Source organism: Vanessa atalanta, chromosome 18 (assembly GCF_905147765.1).
Source record: "Vanessa atalanta chromosome 18, ilVanAtal1.2, whole genome shotgun sequence".
Lineage (NCBI taxonomy): Eukaryota > Metazoa > Arthropoda > Insecta > Lepidoptera > Nymphalidae > Vanessa > Vanessa atalanta.
Window position 1 is genome coordinate 6782739 of NC_061888.1, and position 26472 is coordinate 6809210.

The window sequence follows — 26472 nt, forward strand, 5'->3', positions numbered from 1 at the left end:
TAAAGAAACGTTCTTAAATAAATATATTATTGAGAGCGCGTTGTGCTGTACCATACTAAAATTTACTCTAAACCAGTGTATACAGGTATTAACTGACAATTGCAAGTTCACAAACCTCATTCATGCTCAAAACCTACGCGCAATTTCGGTTAGATAATGGATTGTTAGTGAACCCATTACGACGTACACTATCCATACAATTTTTGAAGTCCCGATAACTTAATCATGTGACGGAATCATTAATACTAATTCTAACCGTATGTTTTCAGATAAGACTAATAGACAAGTTGGTCTGTTGCGAAGAAGCATTAAGTTTGTTAAAACAGCTTCAACTTAGCCAACTTGCCAAAAGCTTCTGCCAAATGCCTTGTCGAAACACTTCATCATTACGTAAAATCGTTATAAGTTTGATGCCCCCATTCATAACGTACAATGATAAATCTCCGCCTATTAAAGTGCAGCTCGTGTTCGACTATTTCAAGAGTTTTTCGTGCCTTGTCACTTTTAGGTGTAATTTTTACTTATATATATATTTTTCTCATTTGTATGAATTAACGTTGAATATGACGTAAACAATTATTCATAGTTTGGAAATAAATTATACAACGTAAAACATACTTAATTCGTTTGGCTTATAAGTTGTCCCATAAAACTAATGCACATATAGTAACAATATAACAAATAATTAATGCTGTAAAATTATTTGTTTTCGTTAATATGAAAATGTTATAACCTTAAAAACAAAAGCCGAATCTTTGTTGTGGATAATCAACAAATTGTACTTACATTAACAACCTGTAAATTTTCCACTGCTGGGCTAAGGCCTCCTCCCCCGTTGAGGAGAAGGTTTTGGAGAATATTCCACCACGCTGCTCCAATTCGGGTTGGTGGAATACACTGTGGCAGAATTTCGTTGAAATTAGACACATGCAGGTTTCCTCACGATATTTTCCTTCATCGCCGAGCACGAGATGATTTATAAACACAAATTAAGCACATGAAAATTCAGTGGTGCTTGCCTGGGTTTGAACCCGTAATCATCGGTTAAGGTGCACGGTTAGAACGTTAGAAACGTTCTAACCACTTAACATGTACTAAACAGGAGTCGTCGATTTAAACATTTCTATCCATACAAAAATTTAAATATTTCTCGAATCTTGCCTACTTAATATTACATAACTAGAGTTCGATTATTCTGTAAATAATTGAATTCAACAAACACAAAACACATTATATATTGATTATATTTTTACGCCGAAATAATTCGTTTCATGAGATATTTAGAATTTGAAATTTTTATAAAGCTAAGATATCGGAATTTCTAAGTGTATTTCTTAGAGTACTTTATATTTTTTTCGTTATATAATATTTTATCTGTGTTAATTATTAGTTCTTTGTCACATCATAAAACATCATAAAATGGTCATTGAACTTCTTGGCGTTAACGGATGTGTAGAAGTATGGTCTAGTCTGAACCGCCTTGAGCGGCTCACGCTGGCACTGATTGGTTTCGAAAGATTGCACCCATTTTGGGAAGTGAATGATATTCTCATAAAAACATCACAAGCTACAATTTCACAAATTTTATAGGATAAAATTAGTTTAATGGCTTAATTCTCGTGACAAACGTGATAAAAAACTATGTATATCGTGTAACAGCAATGGAGGGAAACGTTCAATTTCTTTCAATTAATTCCTTTTTAAGAGTACGTTAATTCAAACGTTCCCACGAGTCTAATATTTTATCTGACCAAGTTTATCCTTCATACAATACCTTTGCGACGAACCGGCAGGCTCATAATTGAATTATGTCGACCGCGGCAATTCTCGCATGCACTTAACGTTAGCCGATTCACGGTTGGATTTACATAATATAATATACCCTGGACTGTTTAGCGGATAAACGACCCCGTCCTAGATATCTTATTATCTTTTATTTCTTATATGATTTGAGCTAACTTCATATATCGAAGCCATTCTAATATACTTTTGATTAAGCTATGTTTAAAACGTATCCAAAAATGAATCTTGGCATTGAAAATGACTAATCGTATAGTATTACTTTCTTTTAGTAGATTTACTAAAGAATATTTTATCTGACCAATGAGCCAAGAAGCGACTTGGCAAATTTATGGACATAATGCCAAAAATACTTCGAGATCTAGTTAAATAAAGTGTAGTAGATTCAAATGCCAAATTTTAAGAATAAAATGGAATTCAGCAGACTCGGGAATTGAATTGGGTAATAAAATGTCTATAGTACTACTATTCGATGTTATTATTTAGATATTTGAATTGGATAACACTTGGGTTGCAGAGCATGTAGTATTTATACTAACAATTTACTACATTTAATAATAGTGCCAAAAGCATCGATGTGCTTTTAATTATTTGATGTACCGTGAACTGTTATTATAACAGTAGAACAAACAAATACATCAATCGTAAATCAACTCTAATGATTGTAATGAACAACGATATTAATTTACATTACATTGTAACATAGGTTTGTCTGCGATCTATCTTTCGTAAGGTACTTTAATCAATTGCAAGAAGAGCGTTCAACTTTACCCCAGTTCGTTTTGCTCTCTGCGACTGCGCACTGTTCTCTGACGAACATTGTTCTTTTTTTGCCTTGAAAAAAAGTATATAAAAAAACTAAAGTACAAAATGTCTCCTCTTGATTTAGCACAAGAGCTATTAAGTCTCATTTAACTTTTGCTCGGTTTTCGTTAGCTGAATTTGTGGTTAGGTTACATAACGGTGCCGTTGTTTCAAACCTCGCCCATAGGACTTGTCAGGAGAGATTCAGCTAGTCTGCTTTGAATACTGCATTGCAAATTACCGCAGCTCTCAAATGTCACCTGGCGGGTTTATTTACGTGTGGAGTTTCATGTAGCTGAAGGTTGATAGGTTTCATGGTATTACGTAACCACATTATATTGTGTGGCTTTTTCTCTCCTATGCCAGTTTCAATAATCTTAATATGCCATTGCTTCCTACAATAGGTTATACATTAAAATAAATAGTTGTCATTTAGAAAAAAAAAAAACTTTAGTAACGAAGGTACCATTTTGAAATTCCTTTCAACTAGTGACGTGCGCAAGAATATTTCTGTGAACTATAAATCTCATCTATATTCTAATAAACTTCCTTCGTCTTCACCTTCGGCTATAGGTATATGAAAGCTAGTGATTCAACCGAATCAGCTTAGTAACGGCCATGACGAGATTTGTTTATATTCACTCATATTCAGTTTACTCTATAATAATTTCATTGACTGAAATGTTTTAGAAAATGTTACGTCTGAGTCTTGTAAGCGCCGACATCGCTAAATGTTGCGTTTATATGCTTTCCTTCGTTATTCTGACGTCTTTCTTGCTAAGTTCAAAAACCTCTTAAATTCCTTTGTCGTTTTTAGAGAAGTATATCTGCAACTAAACGATACTTAGTTATAGGATAAGACTTGGGAACCTTCAAGAAAAGAGGGTACTCATTCCTTAAAGGCCAGCAACGCATCTGCAAGCCCCCCGGTGTTGCCAGATGTCCATGGGCGTTGGTAGTCACTTTCCATCAGGTCCTCCCGCTCGTTTGCCACCAAAAACATAAAAGAAATATTGTTAATTATTCAATTTAAATTAAATTACTTTACTCATTTAGGTATTAGACAATAAGCACTTTTGAGTAGTAATTTAAAAGCTTCAGTCAAAGGTAAAGCTATTATTTACCGGAATGTAAATTCTACATCTACTAAGAAGTGCCGGCAAAAACTTAGTAGTTATTCTTTTTCTTGGCTTCTTTCTTCGACTTGAGAAGTAGGTTATTCATCCGCTCTTTTTTTTTGTGTATGTTACACGATAACTTCGCCGGCTGTGACCCGATTCCGATGATTTTATTTTATTGGATAGTTGTTAAGTAAAGAAAATTTCTACTCCCGAAGAGTGATGTTAAAGTAGAATTACTCGACATTATCATATTAATTGATTTTAATGATTCAACTTTTATAGTAATGATTATATTTTAGCGATAATTTTAGTTGAATATGATAATAAAGTTGTCCATTTAAGTATATTATCATTGATATGTAGTAAAGCAATGTTATGTCATAAATTCTGTCTTATTTTTTTAGTTAAAATTAAATTAACCTAACTATATTATGGATCGGCTATAGTTATAGAAATCGACGAATACTTCACGCTTTTTTTATCGTAAATCTAATCATCTAGCAAATAGTAACAATATAACGCTTATGTATTAATATAATTTTTAACATAAAAAATATTTTTATTACGATAAAATTAAAAATATATTAATTGTTATAGATTAATAAGTTGACATTATTAAGTGCTTCCCTTATATGCATCAAATGTATTTGTACATAGTTCAACGAATTAAAATCGATAAAATAAAATAACAATAACTTATTAAGCCGACGCCGTCTGTCTTGCGAAATTTTTGTATCGGAAGAATTTAATATCGGAAATCGACATGGCTACGAGTTATATTCGCTCTGACCTCGATGGCTTGCAGCGTAGGTAACATCGGAAAACTATAATTGTGGCATTTCCATTTAAAATGTTTCGTTGAAAAAAATTTACATTTAAAAACACGATGACACTTAGGACTTCATGTTCTAATTTCAGTTATTTTAAACTTTAAATAAGCAGAAACTATTTTTAAAGATGGAAATGTAAAGGAAAATTTTAATCCATTTCATATAGCTTTTTATAGTGACTGTTTGTATTTGTTCCACTTGCTTTATTTTTTATAAGTAGTCAAGCTCTCTGGTGTAATTAAAGTAGACAGAATCAAATAAAAATGTTTTCATTTTTATATCTCCATTGCAAGCTCTTGGGGAATATAACAGAACGATTATATTTTTGATAGTATGATTTTACTTGTGCAAGTGTAGGTACCATCTATTCCTATTCCATATATCCATTGACATATTTGTCACATTTTATTCGCAAAGAGAATTATTTTGTATATCTGTGTTCCGCTTTGAAAGAAGGGTGAGTCAGTGTCATTAAATCCACATAGCGTCTCAGATTCCAAGGTTGGTGGCGAGGTGGTTCTTTAGTGATGTAAGGAATGGTTAATATTTCTTATTGCCCGTGTAGGTGGCCTATTTGACTTTCTAATTCATAAAACACTAAGAGAAACGATATACAAGTAGATACCTAAAATATTATGGTTTTTAAAAAAAATAAATTAGATTTTAAAGATAGAAGTAGATCGATCAAATTACTATTTTTGGCATTTTTCGTATCTTAGACTATCGGCTATTTAAATAGTTCGCTTATTTTGACGTTTGGTTTCCGGCAGAATAAAACATACTCATTTAAATTTATGGCATGAAGACAAGTAAATGATGAATGTTGATTCGTATTGACAATCGCATATTTATACATTACAAATAAATCGATTACATAAAAAAAAATCGTTTCATTATAGAGTCGCATACATTTAGGACTTTCTGGAGTTATATCATTTTAATCATTAATTTGTTACCAATATCTCACTTTTGGCTTATCTGTGGCATCTTATTTAAATCTGTTTTGCAACGGAAGACATTAAGCTATTATTAGATGTTGAATTACTTGGCGAGTTATATCGTAAAGATTTATAATTAAATTAAAATTAGTATTCATTAAATTAAAAATCAACTAATTGTTCCTGTATAAGTTTGTCAGACTGAAGGTGTCGGAAATAAAATAGAATGTAATGTTGCATTTGTATAATTTTTTTTTTTTCTGGCTTTTATTTGTGCCAAAAGGACACAGATTATTGCGCCAATGTCACGTGCGATTTGTATAATTTAAATGAGGTTTAAATCACGACTTAGACGTCTGCAATGTCAAATGTGGTACTGTAATCTAATATTGATATAGTGACGCAGGAGGCAATTGCTGTGTCTGCACTTAGTTTCAGTTTCCTCTTCGAAGCGGTTCGGAGCGGCATCTGCTCGTCTCGAATATAATACCAACAGAGGCATGCATTGTGTATTCGATTTACTAAAACCCTCTAAATGGGATTGCTTAGTAACCTTGTTGTTAGGCTTTTATTGTTGTATACTATTACGTTCTGTATATATAAAGCTGAGCGAGGTGGGCGAGCGGAGAGAACACGTGAATCTTAAATGAAGGTTGCGGGTTCAAAGCGTTACTCAGCTTTCATGTATTTAATTTGTTTTATAATTCAACTCGTGCTCGGCTATCAAGGAAAATGTTGTGGACGGAGTGCAGGCTTTTGCCCAACTGTGGGTTATTACTATCTGTTATTATATAAAACGGGCATATATTCAAACGATGTTGAATGATGTAGGAATCTTTTATGAATGTAAATGTTACGGGACCCTAGTCAAAGTTCTGAGTAATGTATACTTTTTGTGTTTTCCAAAGTTTTAATGAGATTTCTAATAAGATTTTTATGTTAATACGTGAACATCGAATGCTTGATTAAGTTTTCATTATATTCGCTTCAGAATATGAAAGTATATTAAAAGATCAAAGTATTAGGGTGTGAATGATTAGTGTCTGTAAACGCTCGTTGCTGAAAATATGAGCAAACTCAGATTTACTTATCTGACTTAATACTGATCGCTCATTGGCCGCCTATTGCGTCAAAGGATGTTATCGACCAATGAACATTGCGATTAAAGTCAAATTAGTTAATCTGACTTTGATAAGTGTTTCAGAAACTAGAGTTAAAAGAGACAGATGGGAAATTTGTAGTGTGACCGGCAAATCTCTTTCAGACCCGCTTTATCCAATTATTTTAAATATCACAGACCCTCAAACATTACAATGACGGTCCTGATAATTATAATATCATACAGTAATTTATAATGTCTTTGTATTTTGTGACAGCTATACCGGTCGAGCTAAAATACTAAAAGATTATATTAAAATACTCTCTCCACGAGTTTATCAGTTGAAAATTTGCAAATGTTATAAGATGTTATAAGTCGGCCTATAGTATGAATATGTATAACGTAAACTAAACAAATGGAAGATGATGAATTATAAACACGTTCTAAATACACTTTGCACTGAATATTAAATTTTGTATCGTTTTTATTGGAGAGACGGATTTTTGCCGTTATGTTACTCTAGATAATCGAGAAAATCGACTACTGGGATTTAATTCTACGAACTGATTCTCGATTTTTAAGATTTAATTGACACTTCATCTCAATCAGATCGGTTTGTATCAAATTCGTTGCTGTATAGATGTTTTTATATTCTGCTAATACAACGATGCAGTTGCGGTTCGCAGCTGTTATAAGTTAGTAGAATTCTCCCCGGATTAGTCGTTTTCCCATGATTATAAAGGGACACATAATCAAGCTTGATTTTATTAAAACCGTATATAGTTTATACTACAAATACCCTTTATAAGCTAATAAAATTATTATTTAAATAAAGAATAACGTAATCATGAACCGATATGTGAAATGTGCTAGGTGCCGGCGTTTGAGGTTAGAGGGTGGTTGTGGTTGTTTCCAGGATAAAAACTAAAATATGTGCTATTCCAGATTATAATCGTAAATGAATTATTGTATTGATTACGTAACGTGTGTTTATATGAAATAAATTTATTTTTTCTTAAAACTCTTACACAACTAAATACGTATACTAATAAAATACTCGTGTAAGTAAATGACTCGTCAATTGATTTATTTAATTTTTCTCGCTTTTTAAAATATACTTTTTTTTAACATAAATTAAAGATAATTTATGGCGTAACTAAAGTTCTTAATAAATATTTTTTGCACTATTTTATAACGTTCATTTCTGTATATAAACACTAGCTAGTTTCGGCTTCGGGTAGAATGAGAGTCTACGTAAAACATTTATATCAAAGGAAAACATACAAAAACATGCTTATTTTTCTTGGACCAGGAACCTTTACGGGCGTACGTGAGAATAACTAAGCAAAGTTTAATCACAATCGAATGAATAATGCATAGAGGACATGATCCAAATAACCATTTTTATTGATATATAAATATTATATACAATCCATCAATAGGAGATAAAACTTCATCCCGATCTTCCATTTTCCAATGTCATATCAAAAGCAATTACAAAACAATGAAATCATGACGTCATGACTGAATAGTCAATATATAATAATATGGTCTATTACAATCATGTTAAACATGATAAAGTATCGTTCTTAGTTTTGTCGAAATTAAATACATTTAAACATATTTTTTTTTCGTTTTATACAATATAAAGCGAAGTAAATGGATATAGCACGCATGGCGGGTTCGAATCCTGAGTTTCATGTGCTTATTTTGATCTTGTGCTCGGCAATGAAGAAACTTATGTGCTAAATCTTGCCACATGTGTATCCGTAATAGACGAATCTGCTGTAATACGCTTCAAACCTTCGAGAGAAGAGGAGGTCCTTGCCCAACAGTTATATATGAACAGGCTGTTTTTATACTCTCTTAATATATTTTCACAATGATACAGATAACACTACTCAGTACTAGTCAAATTAAACACATTTAAAGGATAGTATGTCAATGTATCTTGCGTTTTTTTATTTCTTCCACAATGAGTCATTCTATTCTAACCCCCTGTATAAATTTTTGATGCATTACGTACTTTCCACCATCAATACTGGTACTTACTTTGAATCATGAATTTGAGTTTGTATTTAAAAAACAACCCATATCATATTACATTATAATTTCACCTGATATAATCTATAGTTCTGTATTTACTATATTATAAATTCGAAAGTACCTCTGTGTGTCTGTCTGTTACTTTATCACTGCCTTAGGCTCTTACTGAGAAACATGCTTGAACCCAAAGGAATGACACATACTACTTTTATGTCTAACCCATAAAACTCAGCAAAGCCGCGGGCGATATCTAGTACTGAATATATGTATATAATATGAATTGAAAAAGAAAAAAATATATACCATTAGGCATAGCTTGATGTGAAAAGTTTGCCAAACTCGATTCGGTTAAAATGCAAATTTTCGGAATAACATCGTGTATCCTATTTTCATATTTACTATTTCGTAAGTCTCAACTTCATGACAGTATATTGGAAAGCTTAACGCGATATTTATGGAAATATAACGCGGTGTTATCAGCTGAGCAAACATTTTTTTTTTAATTCAGCTTACATTTCGATGTCTAGATAACGCTGTTTTTACATTAAAGTTAAAGTTTAATACTACTATTGTTTTGCTGTATGTATGATGTAAACGTGAATGGGTTTTTTATCAACTTCAGAATCTTCGAGCTCGAAACGTCTCAGTTAAGCTTTCAGCGCTCTTAAAATAATATAAGCCACTTGAGCTCATAGTGATATAGTGCCTCCTTAGCTGTTCTATTACAAGACGTTTGAATAAAGATGATCATAATATTATTATTGTAATTTATGTTTGCGAAAATAAAACAGTTTATAAGTATTGTTCTTTTCAAAATGAAGAAAAACCATTTTCGTTTTATTACAGAGATTACCAAGGGCCGTTCCAAAAGAATAAAATATTTTTAGGTTACAGAGGTCTTAAAATATTTATAAATGTTACGTTACATAAACATTCACTAGACTTTGGTTAGAAACAGACTTCATGGCTGCCGGCGAACTTAGGGCGGGTCTTGTTTTTCCGTATTCATTGTTATAGGAAACGCTCGCTAAACGCAACGCTCTCAATACACCCTCACAGCAATAGTTCCTAACATCGATATTGGAACCATTATTGTTTATAAGAACGATTAATAGAATAATTAACGTCGATAAAGCAGTACACGAGACGGGTTAGGTAGATGGCAAGGCGGCGCAAGTGAGAGGGTAAACGGCGCGCGCCGGCCCCGCTTATTGATCGTGAGGAATGACGCCCGGGGTGACCCAAATAGAACCTCCGTTCGCCCCCACCCTCAAACCACATGATCCAGCCCACTACAAACGCTCCACGACGAATTTTCATATCAGCCGATTCTCCACGCCGAAGGAATGGCCCGTTGCCCCGGCTTTGATACTAATGCCTTACATAATACATTACGAACGCCTTGTTCAATTATCGTCGCCTGAAACATCTTTGTCCTCTCAACTTTTGACGTATGTCAAATATAATTAGCGTAGTTACGAAAAATTTTAACCGATTTGACAGGTAGTCCGATAAAATTTATTTTTAGGTTTAAATATACTAAATACTACTAAATTTAACAGACCTCATTCAGAATAATAATCGCCTTAAACGTTTTATTTAAATATAAGATTATATCTTTTTTATTTTGCTGTCTTATTATATTATTCTCAACGTAATATATAATAAATAGACAACAACAAGTAAGTTAACAGACTCAATTTAAACACATATTATATTATATATTTATATACCTACGCTTACCTCCCCTCTTTCGTTTTCATCCCTCTATAAGTCAATAACTGACCTATTCCTGGGAAAATCCAGCTCGGGCGGTGCATGCGTAGTTTATAGTATTCCAATAGCTGACAGGCTGCACTAATATTGATTGTCATATTTAAGTTCGGAGGGTGGAGCTCCGTAGTAAAATTTATAAAGGTACAAATTGTCAGGAACTTACAACGACAAATGATTGTATAGAAACAAGAGACTAATTGAATAAATTAAAATAAAGTACACATCTACATTAATCGATTAAACACAACGCTATTTTATTTGAAATTGCCATGAAATCCAGATCATAATATGATATTCTATATAGTACAACGTTACAAAATTAACAACTTTTCTTTTTTAATATGCTATTTTTAAAACCAGAACAGATATGTATTATTAATATTGTCATAAATAAAGTAATATATTTCACACAATGGAGTCGTTGAACGTGAAAAGCGAATGAACGGGAAACATCCTTTTGTTTAAAACATTCCGGAGCAGAGCTGCTCAAATGAAAAATTTCCACAAAAGCAGGACACGGCGGACGTCGGTAGTGGAAGAGTAGGCAACTATGCGTATTGTTTTCTATGTATACACGGCCTCTCTTTAAACCCTTATTACAAACAACGCCTCGTCCAATTATAACTTTTAATTTGTAGCTCCATCTCTTGGTTATATAGTATATCTTTTTACAAATTATAAAAATATATATATATACGATATATGAATATCGAAAATCACTCAAACGCATAAAAAAACCCCTGAGCTTTGTGCGTGTCTGGGGCGAGGTTCTCATCCACAAATGGGGCTATCATAATAGAAGGTCAAGTGGTGGCTGTGATATCTCGAAACCCTGTCTCGTAGACGAATTTGATAAAATCTTTAATTCCCACAGCCGTCGCATAAATCAGCCTCAGGTTTGACTACCTTAAAAGGTTACCATTTGAATAATATTGATTTTTTTGTAAACGAAATCTGTAAGATGTGCAGAAGAGAATATTTGTCTGCTATAAGTTATTTGCGCTGATACTTTTGTTTACCACAGATATATTTATATTAGATATCTTTAAACTCAACGAGTTATTATTTCAGTATTATCTAATGCAATACATTTTCAAGTTTTAATGACGGTATTTTTATCAGAACTCGTACCTGGCAATAAAATGTATAATTTCAATATGGCTACGTGCATAAGTGGTGTGGGGCGAACCTGACCGGTGGCTAGCAACGAGCTGGCACGTCTATATTTGCTGACGTGTAATTGCGCGAGGAACGACGTCAAGTGCCGGAAATTAATATCTGACAGGTGGCGCCCCCTCACGATGAAACTACTGCCGTATTTGTGACTATATCCACCTCGTAGCCATCTCGAATCAAATTTGAAAATCATTTATTCTGTAAAGTCGGAAACGTTTCGATCTACGAATAAAAAGTAATATTTAAAGAAAGTAAGCCAGCAACTATAATAATTTAAGTAAAAAAATGTACACGTACATATTTAACGAATCTAAGATTAACTAATTGAATAAGCGTGTGTATAGATTACTTCAGCGTCTCCTGTGGCGTAGAGAATCCGTACAGGAAGTATTACGAGCGAAATTGTTTTTTAAAAAGAAACTTAACACATTTTATTGCCATGATATACTACGTACGTAGAATAAATGTGTATTTAAAAGCTGCTCAATCGATTCTTTATAAATAGTATTGAGCATGGCGTACATTTCTTTGTTATCATTCAACCAACTTTAAAAATGGAGGAGGTTTCCAATTTTTTCATGTATGTTCGGGCTCACGGGCTCGTAAAGACGAATTTACGAAATTATTCCTTTGTTTGAAAGAGACTTATTCCGAAATGATCCCATTTAAAATTCGTAAAAATCTGGTGATGAGTTTTGAAGTTAGACAATTGGTTGGTGAAGTTGATTTGTTTTATTTTATTCCTTGAATTAAGAATTGAATTTTTCCGTTGTATTGATCTGTGCTCGAAGTACTTTCATCTATTTAAACCCCTCAAGGTCACTGGATATAAAGATTTTGCGTGTTCAATTTATTTATATTCGGCTGTTATGACATTATCAAAATGCGTATGCAATAAAACTACCGCAAATGTGTGCCTTAAAATAGTTTTACTGTTCTACAGACGCTCCAATTCTAAAATATTTTAGTACATATATCGAACAAAGTCATAAAAATTACATTTTATTGTATTTTACGTGGAACTTTTATAGTAAAATAATATACACATTAAGGTACTTCAAAATTAAAGATACCAGAATTACCTATACTACTATTTAAGTTGTTATCGATTGGCAATGTATTTTTATCTCAGTACCTACTCAATATTACATTAAACTTGGGCGCGTCGCCTCAAATGACCTGCCGCTGTGCAAATAAAAATTTACAAATTTATTGGCAATTATACAGTACAGCTCTAGTTTCTAACATACGAAACATTTTAATAAACATTGGAGTATGCTTTAATAACTGCAAGGTAGGACTCCTTCGGCAACGTAATATCTTATATATTGGCCGAAAGAGGCGGTTGTCATCGTGTCGGTTGTGGAAGGTTACGCGCGGGGTGGAGCAATCGGTGCGGCGGCGCTAGAGGGCGCCGTGCGTCGCACAGTGGGGTGCGCGCGCCGGTGGTAGCGGCGGCGCTGGCGTCGTGACGCAGTGTGACGTCAGCGAGCCGTCGGCTCGATACGCGCCAGCCCCATCGTCAGTCGCCGCCCGAAACAGGCCGCCGAAAGACGTGCCCTACGCGCCTCCTCCACCCGTACACTTCTCTCATACCGGGTTTTAGTTTCGTACCATAATGACATAGCCTCAGTGTCGTGCGACGAGACTACGTGAAGCGCACATTTTAGTTTTTCCATTGAGACGAGGAAGCCGTAACGGTCTCCGTTGTTCCAGAACTAGACGATCTACTTCATTCCGTCGAGGAACGCAGAAGAGACCACAAGGCGGTCTGCTCTTTTAAATCCGCCTTTGCATAAAGACTAGCTAAAATGGGCGAGGTGAGTGCAGTGCGCTTGCAGTAGTGTTTATCAGGGCGTTTAAAATAGCAAATATTTCCCGATGGCGCAGTGCTTTCGTGAAGATGTGAGTGCATGTAGCTGGTAGTGAGTGCGGAGAATCTACTGAACACCGATCGTCGTCAGCAATTGTCGTTGCTTGTGTATAGTGCTTGCTTTCAGCCAAGTCCCCTCATTCATCCAGGGGATTCATTTGCACGTCTCATTGTCTTTGTTCCCTCATAACATAATCAAGTGTTGTCTTAGCTTGTGCACCAATTAGAATAAATTGAACAGACAGTCGGCAATTCGATCGTAGCTTGCGTTATTTTTTCCTTTAAATTTTTTTGTCATATAGTCTTTCTTTTTATTTCAATATCGTATTTTATACTATCGCGATTGTATAATACAAATTTGATTAGAACGAAAAAATATATATGCAAGAATGTCAAAAGAGTAAAATTAAGCGCCAGAGATAGCGCCAGTCCAGTTGCGTAACAGCTCGTATTGATCTGTGCGGCAGGCGAGACACTTCGCTTTGTGTTCTCCTCATATACCATCACTCATTACTTCATACAATCTACTAATTTAGTTCATTGAGAATATTTCAAATATGAAACACAGCTTTTTCTAAAAACAGGACTTTAAGATTATTTCTGTATATGATATGAAATATAAATCGATGACTTGCGTCTATAATGAAAAGTAACGTTAAACATTATAATGATTTCAATTGAATACGTTAATAAACTATTAATAGTTTTATTTCTGAATGTTATAAAATACATATAACTACTGTCACGTTTAAATAAAGGATGTACCACAAAGCGATGCTGCTAGATGTTTCATTACTCAATGCTAATTCGAAAATTTTCAAGATATTAAATAAATTTCTTAAGCAGTATAAAAAATAATTCGAGTTACTTCGATTTTTGCCTCTCATTAAAACAATTCCTTGCAAGGTGTCCTGAAGGAAGTAGCTAACGGGTTGTCGCGGGAGGCGGTTGTGGTTCGAACACGAGAACTAGATATAAGAGCACCGAAGGTTTATTAGAAAATTGCCTTGTCATTATGTCATTTAAATCGCATAGAGTGCCGTCGGTCTATTGGAGTATTTCCTTTATCCTTTATGACGATAGCACGCACCGAGCAATTAGGTTGCTAGACAAAGTCCTTCAAGTTCACTTATACGTACTAAAATTGTACGATATACTTTGCGACAATTTGCATTCGATTCATTAATATAAAATACTTATATTTCCCTTCAGTTTAGTGAACCTTTACCGGTTAATACAAAAGTTATAGGGCTTTGGGCAAGGGTTCATTATGTAACAAATTGCTGATATATGCTATTGAAGTCGAACGATATTTTTTTTTAAATTAATGATATTCTTTGTTACGTAATTAAAAATATATTTAAGAATTACAACGGACTCAATTCTAAATTACTATTTAACAGAATTAAATTAAATATGCTACTACCGGTTTTACCAGAGGACCTGAAATTCAATCGGTGCCTTATTAATCTGCTCACCAATCAAATTACATATATATAAACTTATATGTTAGTAGTCTTATAATATGAATAGTAATAATTCTTTATTTGAAGTATTCAAAACATTATTGAATTAATAAGAAGTCGTTTTGGTACTTAATTTTTTGATGGCCGCGACAATAACTTTAAAGTGTTCGATAGCTAAAACACAATCTCAGATCTTATGAATAATATTTAATAGATATCAATAAAATTCAATCGTTAAATTGATATTTACATTATTTAACCTTTTTGTCTCTTACGAAACAATTAATATCACAAATATTATTATTGTTTTCATTTACCTTCGTTATCGCGGTAATTAAGGTATATTAAATCAGAGTTTACGTAATATACATGATTAAAATAATGGTTCTAGTAACAAAAACATTTTCAAATCACACGGCGGCTATCTGCGGCAATTAAGTGCAATAACTTGTAATTAAAATTGTTAATTCAATGTTAAATTAGTAATCTAGATATCTTAAAGTCTAATTCTTATGTCTGTTGATAGTTAAATAATACACTCATTATGATATAACGTTGATTAAAGATTAAGAAATATACAATTGACTTAGAAGTTCTACAAGAAATATTTAAATGCGCGGTTAGCTCTTTTGTTCTGGATGCCAAATGGTAAAGAGACACTGACGCACATGTTACACCATATCAACAAACACACGTGAATCTGGCTACTAATAGTGTTTTGGCAACAGTCGCATATTATAATTGCATGTCGGGAATCACGCGTCGAGCGTCGCGACGCCGACTTAGTTAAAAATAATTGTCTCATTCACATGTTGTGGAACTACTACGATAGTAACCACAAATTTTCGGTATAAAGCAGTTTCGTGACCATGACAATGATTATCTGATCGCCGACATTTGGTATTGGTTCGAACGTTTTTTTTTTTCATAACTACTCAAAGATAGTTTGAGCGAACTAAATCTGTTAAATGTACAGCGTTCAATGATTCATCCATTCGAAATAAATAAATCAACGCTTGTTCAGTCCTTGTAAAATGAGACATGAATTAAAAATAATAGTAGCTATCAAGTATATGATTAATTAAGAACTTAGCGTGCTAGTTGTGTTTAAGTATATTTTAATGAAATAACAAGCATAGTTAAAGGATATGTTCGCTTCATACCAGAAACCATTATTATTTTTTATCAAGCTCAAATATCACAATGAGTCTTCCATCTTTATAAATGTGAGATCGTTTTATTTTCGACGGAACCGGATTCTATTTTCCATCAGATATTCCGGTTTAACCTTTACAGAGATTATAGAATGCGGTCGCTGGGGCCCGGGGGTGGCAACCTTGTCTTTCAGCTATTTATGTCGAGGGTAGCGGGGGTTGAGTCGCAGTGCGCCTGCGTACTGCGTGCCTCTTATGTAACGAATCGAGCACGCCTTCCTTCCAACGTGCAACCGTACTTCCATTTCCATCGTATGAATTTTTCATCATTTTCATACTTATGTTAGCGAAAGTTCCTTTGTCGTTTATTCGTCCTAAAGATAAATTGAAAAAAATATTATACGCCAAATGCTCAATTTCCAAATGGACTATAAAAATACCGTAAATTTATATTTTTAAGGAATACTTTTCGAAGATCTGACCAACGCCCATAAATTGTTATTGATGTATTGATAATACTTCGTGACGTCTCTATTTTATGGATTAGATTACTGCCTTTCATATAGAAAAAATAGTATTGCATCTCGCAATCTATTATCCCTGTCTGACTGTAACCTTCATGGAAATTCAGGGCGCGGTTTAATGAGGTCCGTTATGAAAACGTTCATCAATTATCGACGGCGACGGCCGGCTTGTTTACGGCATCGCGGACGCATTTAGCCTCGGTGACATTATGGCTAGTTTGCACATAGCTATATCGTTATTGCCTTCATAAGCCCAAGTGCTTTTCCAGGCGGTACTAAAACTGGGTCATAATTCATCCAATGCGCAGTTAAACACCACTGATATTTGAAACGGGTTCCAAAGAGCGATGAATTTAGTTCAATGGTGAATGAGTCGTGCGCATGTGTAGTGAGGCAGCGATGCACAGAGGTGCGCGGTGCCCTGCTTCCATATTGTCGCTGTGAGTTTCGCACACGCAACTAGTTCAGTTCAATTGAGCGCCATTGAGCCGGTGATCCCTAACAGGACTATAGAGCAGCTTGTCAAGGTTACACCTCGCGGACACGCTCACTGTTGCCGTGTGCTCCCTATACAATACATCGTATTATTACTCATAGCATACAATGGTAATTGGAATTACTTTTTTATTTAGTTTTCAGTGGTCTTTTGTAGTCTTGTTTTAATTCATTCTTATGGTCTCTTTTTTTGTAATATTTGCTCGATTCCATTTTTAAATTATTTTCATTTAATGCTAGTGTTTGTGTGTAATTACCGTCATAATTCCTTGTTTTACTCATGTCTTGTTATTTTGAATATTGTGACAACCAAGAGATTTTGAACATAAAACTAAAATTTCATTTTCAATAAAAAAATTAACGAACATTACTCTTGAGTGTTGATATTCATTTTCACTCTCACTTAGTTTCATTGCATGGCCCTAGGGCCGCCTTGTAGAATGTGTCTAGCCCCTAGTTATGTTTGCAGCATGGCCGTACCGACTCGTACCGCGTCGCCACCATCGGCCCCATAAAGGATGATAATAGAACTGCTGATGGACAGTACAAGGTTTATAATTTGCATTATCACATCTACATCTAACGAGTGACGTTTGACAGCTGTAAGTCTAGCATTCGCAACTGTCAACCGCCCTCGCCGAGCATGCTTTTACTTAATGTCATACATTTTATTTTTCATTTTATTTAACTGTATGCCATAAAACCTATATTTAAGACTTGATTATTATAAGCAACAAGTAAGTCTCTTGATCTTTATAATTTGACTATGATTATACAATTCAATACATCGTTATAAAATTTTAATGGGTTTGCTTTATTATGTGTTTTATAGACCCGTCGGAAACCTCCTGCGAAAAAGCGGAAACCCGGAGACTTAGATGACCTAAAACAGGAGTTAGATATCGATTACCACAAAGTAACGCCCGAAGAACTTTACCAAAGATTTCAAACACACCCCGAAAATGTAAGTTCTTGTAGATGTTGAAATGTTCTAATTTAAATAAACACTTCAAACATTATTTTTTTTTATTTATTTACGAGGAAGGATACTAAGATAAGTGCAATTTACAGGGACTCAGTCACGCAAAAGCGAAAGAAAACCTTGAACGAGATGGTCCAAACGCACTTACACCTCCAAAACAGACACCCGAATGGGTAAAGTTTTGTAAAAATCTTTTCGGCGGATTTGCGTTATTATTGTGGATTGGTGCTATTCTATGCTTTATTGCCTACGGAATTCAGGTCAGTATTTTTTGAAGTGTGTTTTATTTATGCGGTTAAATTTGTAACATAATTTCACTACATAGGTTTTCCTATATTTTTTTGACTATTTTTTTCTTTAGGCGAGTACCGTTGAGGAACCTTCGGATGATAACTTGTACCTTGGTATTGTATTGGCGGCTGTTGTAATCGTGACTGGAATCTTTTCATACTACCAAGAAAGCAAGTCATCCAAGATCATGGAATCCTTCAAGAACATGGTACCCCAATTCGCCACGGTCATTCGCGAAGGAGAAAAATTAACGCTTCGTGCTGAAGATCTTGTGCTCGGTGACATTGTTGAGGTATTTTAACATAAACAGAAAATTTATCAATCTTCTAAAAATATACTGTACTCATGATATATTCTATAAAATAAATGTTGAATTTAAACAAAGTGATTTTCATCGACTAGGTTAAATTCGGCGACCGGATCCCTGCTGATATTCGTATCATTGAAGCACGTGGCTTTAAAGTAGACAACTCGAGTTTGACTGGCGAGTCGGAACCACAATCCCGTGGACCTGAATTTACCAACGAGAACCCCCTAGAAACCAAGAATTTGGCATTCTTCTCTACCAACGCTGTTGAAGGCACTGCTAAGGGTGTAGTAATCTGTTGTGGTGATAATACGGTAAGAAAATAATTGTTGTATTCAATTCTAAGTATATAGAGAAATTATTTTTATGACTATTTAACTCTGAATAAAAGTATACAGTTTGATTTAAATAATAAAAAATGTCTGTAGGTTATGGGTCGTATTGCGGGATTGGCATCAGGCTTGGACACTGGCGAGACCCCCATTGCTAAGGAAATCCACCATTTTATCCACTTGATCACCGGTGTCGCTGTATTCCTCGGAGTAACGTTCTTCTTAATCGCCTTCATCCTCGGCTATCACTGGCTGGATGCTGTTATTTTCCTCATTGGTAAATTATTCATACAAATGAAGATTTTATCATAGTGTTTCGTTCAGCAACATGATCAATGTACTGATTATTCGATCATTTCACAGGTATCATTGTAGCCAACGTACCTGAAGGTTTACTGGCGACTGTAACTGTATGTCTGACTCTCACTGCCAAACGTATGGCCTCCAAGAATTGCTTAGTTAAGAACTTGGAAGCCGTCGAAACTCTCGGATCAACCTCAACGATTTGCTCCGATAAAACTGGAACTTTGACCCAAAACAGGATGACTGTAGCTCATATGTGGTTCGACAACCAGATCATTGAAGCTGATACGACTGAGGACCAGTCTGGAGTACAATATGGTAGGTGAAATTGATAGCAACTTAAAAAACATTCTCAAGATATTAAACGCTTTGAGTATTCAAAAATTTATTTTCCATTCATAGATCGCACTAGCCCAGGATTCAAAGCGCTTGCCAAAATTGCTACTCTTTGCAACCGAGCTGAGTTCAAAGGTGGACAGGACGGTGTGCCAATCTTGAAGAAGGAAGTTGCTGGAGATGCGTCCGAAGCTGCTTTACTTAAATGTATGGAACTGGCTCTCGGTGACGTGCTGTCGATCAGAAAGAGGAATAAGAAAGTATGCGAGATTCCATTCAACTCTACGAATAAGTACCAAGTTTCTATCCACGAAAGTGATGACCCCAGCGACCCTCGTCATTTGCTCGTAATGAAGGGTGCCCCTGAAAGGATTCTGGAACGCTGCAGCACTATTTTCATCGGTGGCAAGGAAAAGGTAGCTGTTATATTTATAATTTACGAAAAGATATTAATAAAATGGAAAATAAGTCACCAAATAATTTTGTATTATCAAATAGGTTTTGGACGAAGAAATGAAGGAAGCTTTCAACAATGCCTACTTGGAACTCGGTGGACTCGGCGAACGTGTGCTCGGTTTCTGCGATTTGCAATTGCCTTCCGACAAGTATCCCATTGGCTACAAGTTCAACACCGATGACCCCAACTTCCCCTTGGAAAACCTTCGCTTCGTTGGCCTCATGAGCATGATCGACCCTCCCCGTGCCGCCGTACCCGACGCTGTTGCTAAGTGCCGATCTGCTGGTATCAAGGTGAGCAGTGGTTTGCTTAATTATTGTCCATTTCTCAAATCTTTCCTACTTACATACTCTTTTCTCATATTTAAAGTTGATATTGTATTTATCTTCATATCTGGTAAATAACAAAAAAATATTTTAGGTTATCATGGTAACCGGTGACCACCCCATCACTGCCAAGGCTATCGCCAAGTCTGTAGGAATTATTTCTGAAGGCAACGAAACCGTAGAAGATATCGCCGCTCGTCTCAACATTCCCGTATCCGAAGTCAACCCCCGCGAGGCCAAAGCCGCCGTAGTCCACGGAACCGAACTCAGGGAACTCAACTCTGATCAACTCGACGAAATTCTCAAGTAAATAAATTATTAATGCCTTGTATAATAACTAAGTTACCTTTCTACTAAAAAGTATTGGAAGATTTCCTTTAATACTATCAACGTTATTGTCTAAACTACATATTTTGGTCTTTTGGCCATTTCTTCGTGCAAAAACTTGCGGACACATTATTTAAATATATATTTTGAAACAAGGTTCCACACCGAAATCGTGTTCGCGCGTACGTCCCCGCAACAGAAACTGATCATCGTGGAAGGTTGCCAGCGCCTCGGAGCCATCGTAGCCGTCACCGGCGATGGAGTCAACGACTCGCCTGCCTTGAAGAAGGCCGACATTGGCGTCGCTATGGGTATCGCCGGCTCTGACGTGTCCAAGCAGGTGAGAACTTCGTAGCAAAATATAAATGAATTAGGGGAAGTATAAATAGATACGTAATAGAAATCAGTATTATACGAATGATTTAAAGCGTTAAATTGGGAGACTAAAAATAACGAGTGCTTTTATTTCAAGGCCGCTGACATGATCCTCCTCGACGATAACTTCGCGTCCATCGTCACAGGTGTAGAGGAAGGGCGTTTGATCTTCGACAACTTGAAGAAATCCATCGCGTATACCCTCACCTCGAATATTCCCGAAATCTCTCCCTTCCTTGCCTTCATCCTCTGCGATATTCCGCTGCCTCTCGGTACTGTAACCATCCTTTGCATCGATCTCGGAACTGACATGGTAAGTTGGACTCTAAATTTTAAACGATACACCTCAATATTTGACTATATTACATTGCAAGTGAATATAAATTATACAAGTTACCACATGTATTTAAACCTCTTTAAGGGAATTTATTGAAATTGTTGCGTAATTAGAAATTTAGAAGTAACAATGATTTAAGTACACTTCCAAGTGAGAATAAAACGATTACATTGGAAAGCCAAATTCGCTGTGAACAAAATATTGAGAAAGTTATAAAAACAATTGGTTTACGCAGTCGATACAAGTAAATTTAAGAAGTTGTCGACTTGAATTTTCTTTATTTTGAACTGGATTAGCCGCCAGCTGTATTATTGAAATAACTTGCAGCTGTAAAGTCGCGGAGGACGATATAGCTTATACTTAATGAGATATTGATACTAGGTGCCCGCCATAGCGCTGGCGTACGAGTCAGCCGAGGCGGACATTATGAAACGTCCGCCTAGAAATCCATTTTGCGACAAACTTGTCAACGAGAGGTTTCTTTTTCGTTACAATACAATGTGCTGCCTTCTTAACCCCTAACCGGTTTTCAGCTAACGCCGCTGTTGTCTCGGTATCGTGACGAGTGCAGTGTGAATTTAATACTAATTGTATGTAATCATAAAATTTATGCTTAGTAACGGAATTTTATAAGTAATATTGGTTTTTATATATATTTTTTATGATTACAAACAGTTTAATGTGAAGAATGTGTTGAAGTTTTTATTCTAATATGTGGAGTTTTAGCAAACGTCGAGTTCTACTAATGATGGAGTGATGCTTGATCTTATGATATGTTTCAATGTCGTTATAATTTGATGACGAGTGAATATTAATAACACAAAAGAACTCTAGATCTAGAAAGATCGATGACTGATTATTTCTAAAACAGTTCAATAATTCTATACTCGTCACCAAAATATAATACCAATAAATTTTCGTGCTCCATAGACTCGGGAACTAATTTATGTGTCTGATGTTAGTATACAAAAATGTATCGGGTAAGCAACCATAAGGGACTCAATAGTAAACACAACTACTAGGAAATACAAATGATCGAAAACGATAGGTAATGTTGCACATGAGAGCGGACATGACACGAACCTACAACAATCACAACATAATCATTTCCATCGTCATCACGAAATGTTTGTCATTTGGACACGATACCCAAAGGCAATTCCGAATTCATCCACCGATCATTCGATTAGATTTTGTTTTACACCCTGGAGGTATTAAAAACGAACGTCATATCATAGTCTATTTTTATTGTGTTTAACATTTTGTTTTCTATGATAATTTTAAGTATCGCAAGATTTTGTAAGCAAACGTCCAAAATGATTGGATACGATTTCGACGTACAAAATATTGATACAAAATTGGGGTTAAGTAATTTGGGAAATTTGGGCGTATGCTTGCAAAGGTCTTGTTAAGTGTTGGATGTTGTGGACACGTGAGTGGCGACGCACGCTTGCCGATCGCTCTCATAGCTAGTGTTTGTGTAGGTGCCCGCCATTTCCCTGGCTTACGAGGAGGCCGAATCTGACATTATGAAGCGACAGCCGCGTAATCCTTTCACTGATAAGCTCGTTAACGAGAGGTAAAAATACGGCGAGTGACATCGCTCGTACAAAGATATTATTCTATCTGCTATTTGCTTGCTACCACGTGTAAATTAGTCTTCAATATATGGGGTTTGGTTGTTGCCTGCAGTGTGAACGGTGTCCCGTAGGTACACGAGTTAGAGTGTGGATATTGAAGGCGACAATCGCACCGCTCCAGTTTTCTGCCTTGCGTTGTCTTTAATACTTTTTCTTTATTAACTGATTTCCTCTATCCTTTAACGTAGCTTGATGTCTTTGTGGAATAACGTGTTTCTACACCTTAGCCTGGTGCCTGCCGGGTAAAACACATTGTTCCATTTCTAATTTGTGGTTTTATTGATTCTTTATTACTATTTGTGGTGTATGTAAGTGATCGCTCTTAAGGTAAGTTGTCCAAGAACTTCCCTGTGTCTGCCATCTGTCTTCCTTGCATGCATTCTAAACACACTTTAACGTCTTTATAATACGGATATCGTTTATTTTTCTTGTATTTTTTTATCTATATTTTTTATTTGTCATACCTTTCATGCACACCATGACACACACTTCTACATGAGTATCGTTACCATTCAGGATATAACGGCGTACGAATCATTTCACCGCATTTATCGTATATATCGTGCTAGGATACATTGACAACTATATATTATATTAGCACATACACGTATTCGTATTACATATGAATTATTCTAGGTCTGGTTTGTACCTGTCCTCTAGCGTAGTATTTCAGACATCCTATATTGTGCTGTTTTTAATAAACATCGACGTGCTATTTTACATCTAACACGCTATATCTTTCTATTTTACAACAATTTCCTAGTATTTTCTAATATGATTGTAATATTAAGTAAATATAGTGATACTTTATATTTATTTATATGTATACCGGAGCTAGAGTTAGAGTTGGAGGCGACTGGGGTGTGTAGGTAACCATATCGTGTAAGAGGAGCGCGGTCGTTGTGTTGGTTTGTGCTGATTGCTTGGTGTTTACGAAGGTACCCGCTATATCATTGGCGTACGAGGCGCCAGAGTCCGATATCATGAAGCGGCAGCCCCGAGACCCTTACCGTGACAACCTCGTCAACAGAAGGTCGGCCCGCACTCGCCACCACTGTCGTGGCAACGCTTACTAGATTCTCATTTGGGTGTTAACGCCATGTATAGCCTCACTATCAAAATTATATATAGGGTACAATTTATTAACGGAATGTCCCATAACAGTGCATGTAGATGAAAACAATGAACATGTTTACAACATCGAAATTGATTATTTTTTCACTTAAAGACAATTAGTTACACGACGAAGTGAAAAAGTAAATAATTTCATGACATAAAAACAAAGTACGATGCAGCAGTTCTAGACTCCTAATTCGATAGCAAACATATCATTCATTATAACCAAAATTGTACCCTGTATTAGTCTACGGAATTGGTCAAAGTAAATACAATGAAATATTTTAATGGTGCGGCTACTAATGGTTAAACAGTTCCATTTGACATGGATGTGGAAGAGTGATTATGAAGACAGGCCCCCACCCTCAACCCAGCACTACGCAACCACCTGTGTAGAATCGAACCGAGCCCCAGTATCAAACTATCTCTGTACTAAAGATACTCCACTCTGTGTAAAATACACGACATATTCTTTGTTTCCTCTTAGACCCTTGAGAATGAATAAAAATAGTTTTTTCCTAGAACCCTTTTAACTTTAGAATATTTAGATAATAGTATTTATCTCTTTGCAATCTTCACTCTTCCATATTTTAAAGATAGATTAAAAAAGACATTTAGTGAAATGTCAATAATTGCACGTTAGTGAAAAAAAATTAGTGAAAATTAGTTATCATACAGGCGTACTAGTGAATTAACTGTGTGTGATTGTGTTTAGAAATTGTAGAAGAAATAGATTATTTATAATAGAATTTTTTTTTTTCAAGGAATGACTTAGGCGAGATGGAGCGTACTTTAATAGTTACCGTATTTTATTTATTCTTTAATACTATGTATTTATTTAATTATTATGCGGTTATATTTATTATAAAATATTGCAGTTTTATTAGAAGCACGACGCTAAGTCGTTTCACATTGCTATAGAGCTTACGTCACAACACAACACTCATAATCTTGGTAATACTATCGAGCTATCTTCTTTTTCCTCAAACGCTTTAAAAAATCTCGTTTGCTTAAGTGCTTATCGATGGTCCCAATGTTAATGCATGTATGGCGTAAACTGTAAGTACCTACTAACAAATGATTGTACTAACACCAGCGATGGTGATAAAACGAATATTTTTTATGAAATTATGACAATACAATTTAAAAAGTCTATAAACTTCGGTGACTGAGTTTTATCCTCATCGCAATATTTTGCTACCTAAATATGGCGAATGTAGATGGTGCATCGATTTTTCATACATCGATATAATACATCGATGTTTTCAGATAATTACAATTTTTCGCAGTTTGCCTTGTTTAGGTTCGCAAAATGTATTAATGTGCTAGATCTATATTATAATAATCGAAATGCTGCATGATTACTGAATTGTATAAAGTGCCCCCGAAGAAGTATAAAAGTTTTGAGAGTGTTTTAGATAAAAAATAATGACTAGAACTTTCTGATTTGCGTTATGAGTTTCACAGAAAATGCTTAAAGAGTGCACGTATAATAACAAAGTGCTGGCTTTAAGTTTTTAATTATTTAAACAAATTATAAAAAGTAAATATCTTAATTTTTCTAATTAAATTTGACACAATAAATTAACGTAAATATATATTCAACATAAAGCCGGTGCTGTCATAATCGCCAAAAATCCCTGACAAGTTCTATAACATTGATTTTGGGTGTTAACAGGCTGATTTCCATGGCTTATGGTCAAATCGGAATGATCCAAGCTGCCGCTGGATTTTTCGTATACTTCGTGATTATGGCTGAGAACGGATTCCTTCCCTTGAAACTCTTCGGTATCAGAAAGCAATGGGACTCGAAGGCCATCAATGACTTGACTGACTCCTATGGACAGGAATGGGTATGTAGCTTCAAAACTTGGTGCAAATTATGTTTTATGTTCAGCGTGTCATATTTGAATACTTAACACATTGTTCGCAGACTTACCGCGACCGTAAGGCTCTCGAATTTACCTGCCACACCGCTTTCTTCGTGTCCATCGTGGTAGTGCAGTGGGCTGACTTGATCATTTGCAAGACCCGCCGTAACTCGATCGTGCACCAGGGCATGCGTAACTGGGCGCTTAACTTCGGACTCATCTTCGAAACTGCGCTCGCCGCCTTCCTCTCCTACACGCCCGGCATGGACAAGGGCCTGCGGATGTATCCTCTCAAGTGAGTGCTTCTGAGACGTTACCTTAAGAGTCGTGTCTATTCAATATTTGTTAGTGACCTCGATATTAATATCGA

At 35.3% G+C, this 26472-nt stretch overlaps 1 protein-coding gene across 7 annotated transcripts in view; it reads left to right on the forward strand.

The window, feature by feature from the left end:
- Positions 1–26472, forward strand: part of LOC125070749 (sodium/potassium-transporting ATPase subunit alpha) — a 40203-nt gene that overhangs the window by 11859 nt on the left and 1872 nt on the right. The window contains exons 2-16 of one of the 7 annotated variants that reach the window (XM_047680700.1): positions 17572–17652; positions 17935–18066; positions 18174–18344; positions 18446–18667; positions 18778–18996; positions 19111–19291; positions 19378–19635; positions 19720–20069; positions 20152–20403; positions 20531–20742; positions 20920–21103; positions 21236–21451; positions 22960–23054; positions 25910–26084; positions 26165–26397. In XM_047680700.1, coding sequence (XP_047536656.1) covers positions 17572–17652; positions 17935–18066; positions 18174–18344; positions 18446–18667; positions 18778–18996; positions 19111–19291; positions 19378–19635; positions 19720–20069; positions 20152–20403; positions 20531–20742; positions 20920–21103; positions 21236–21451; positions 22960–23054; positions 25910–26084; positions 26165–26397 — 2981 coding nt within the window. Of the gene's footprint in view, positions 1–13096; positions 13411–17571; positions 17653–17934; positions 18067–18173; positions 18345–18445; positions 18668–18777; positions 18997–19110; positions 19292–19377; positions 19636–19719; positions 20070–20151; positions 20404–20530; positions 20743–20919; positions 21104–21235; positions 21452–21856; positions 21952–22959; positions 23055–24053; positions 24149–25909; positions 26085–26164; positions 26398–26472 lie in introns of those variants that run through there. The other 6 variants (XM_047680698.1, XM_047680699.1, XM_047680704.1 and 3 more) reach the window with 6 other exon arrangements.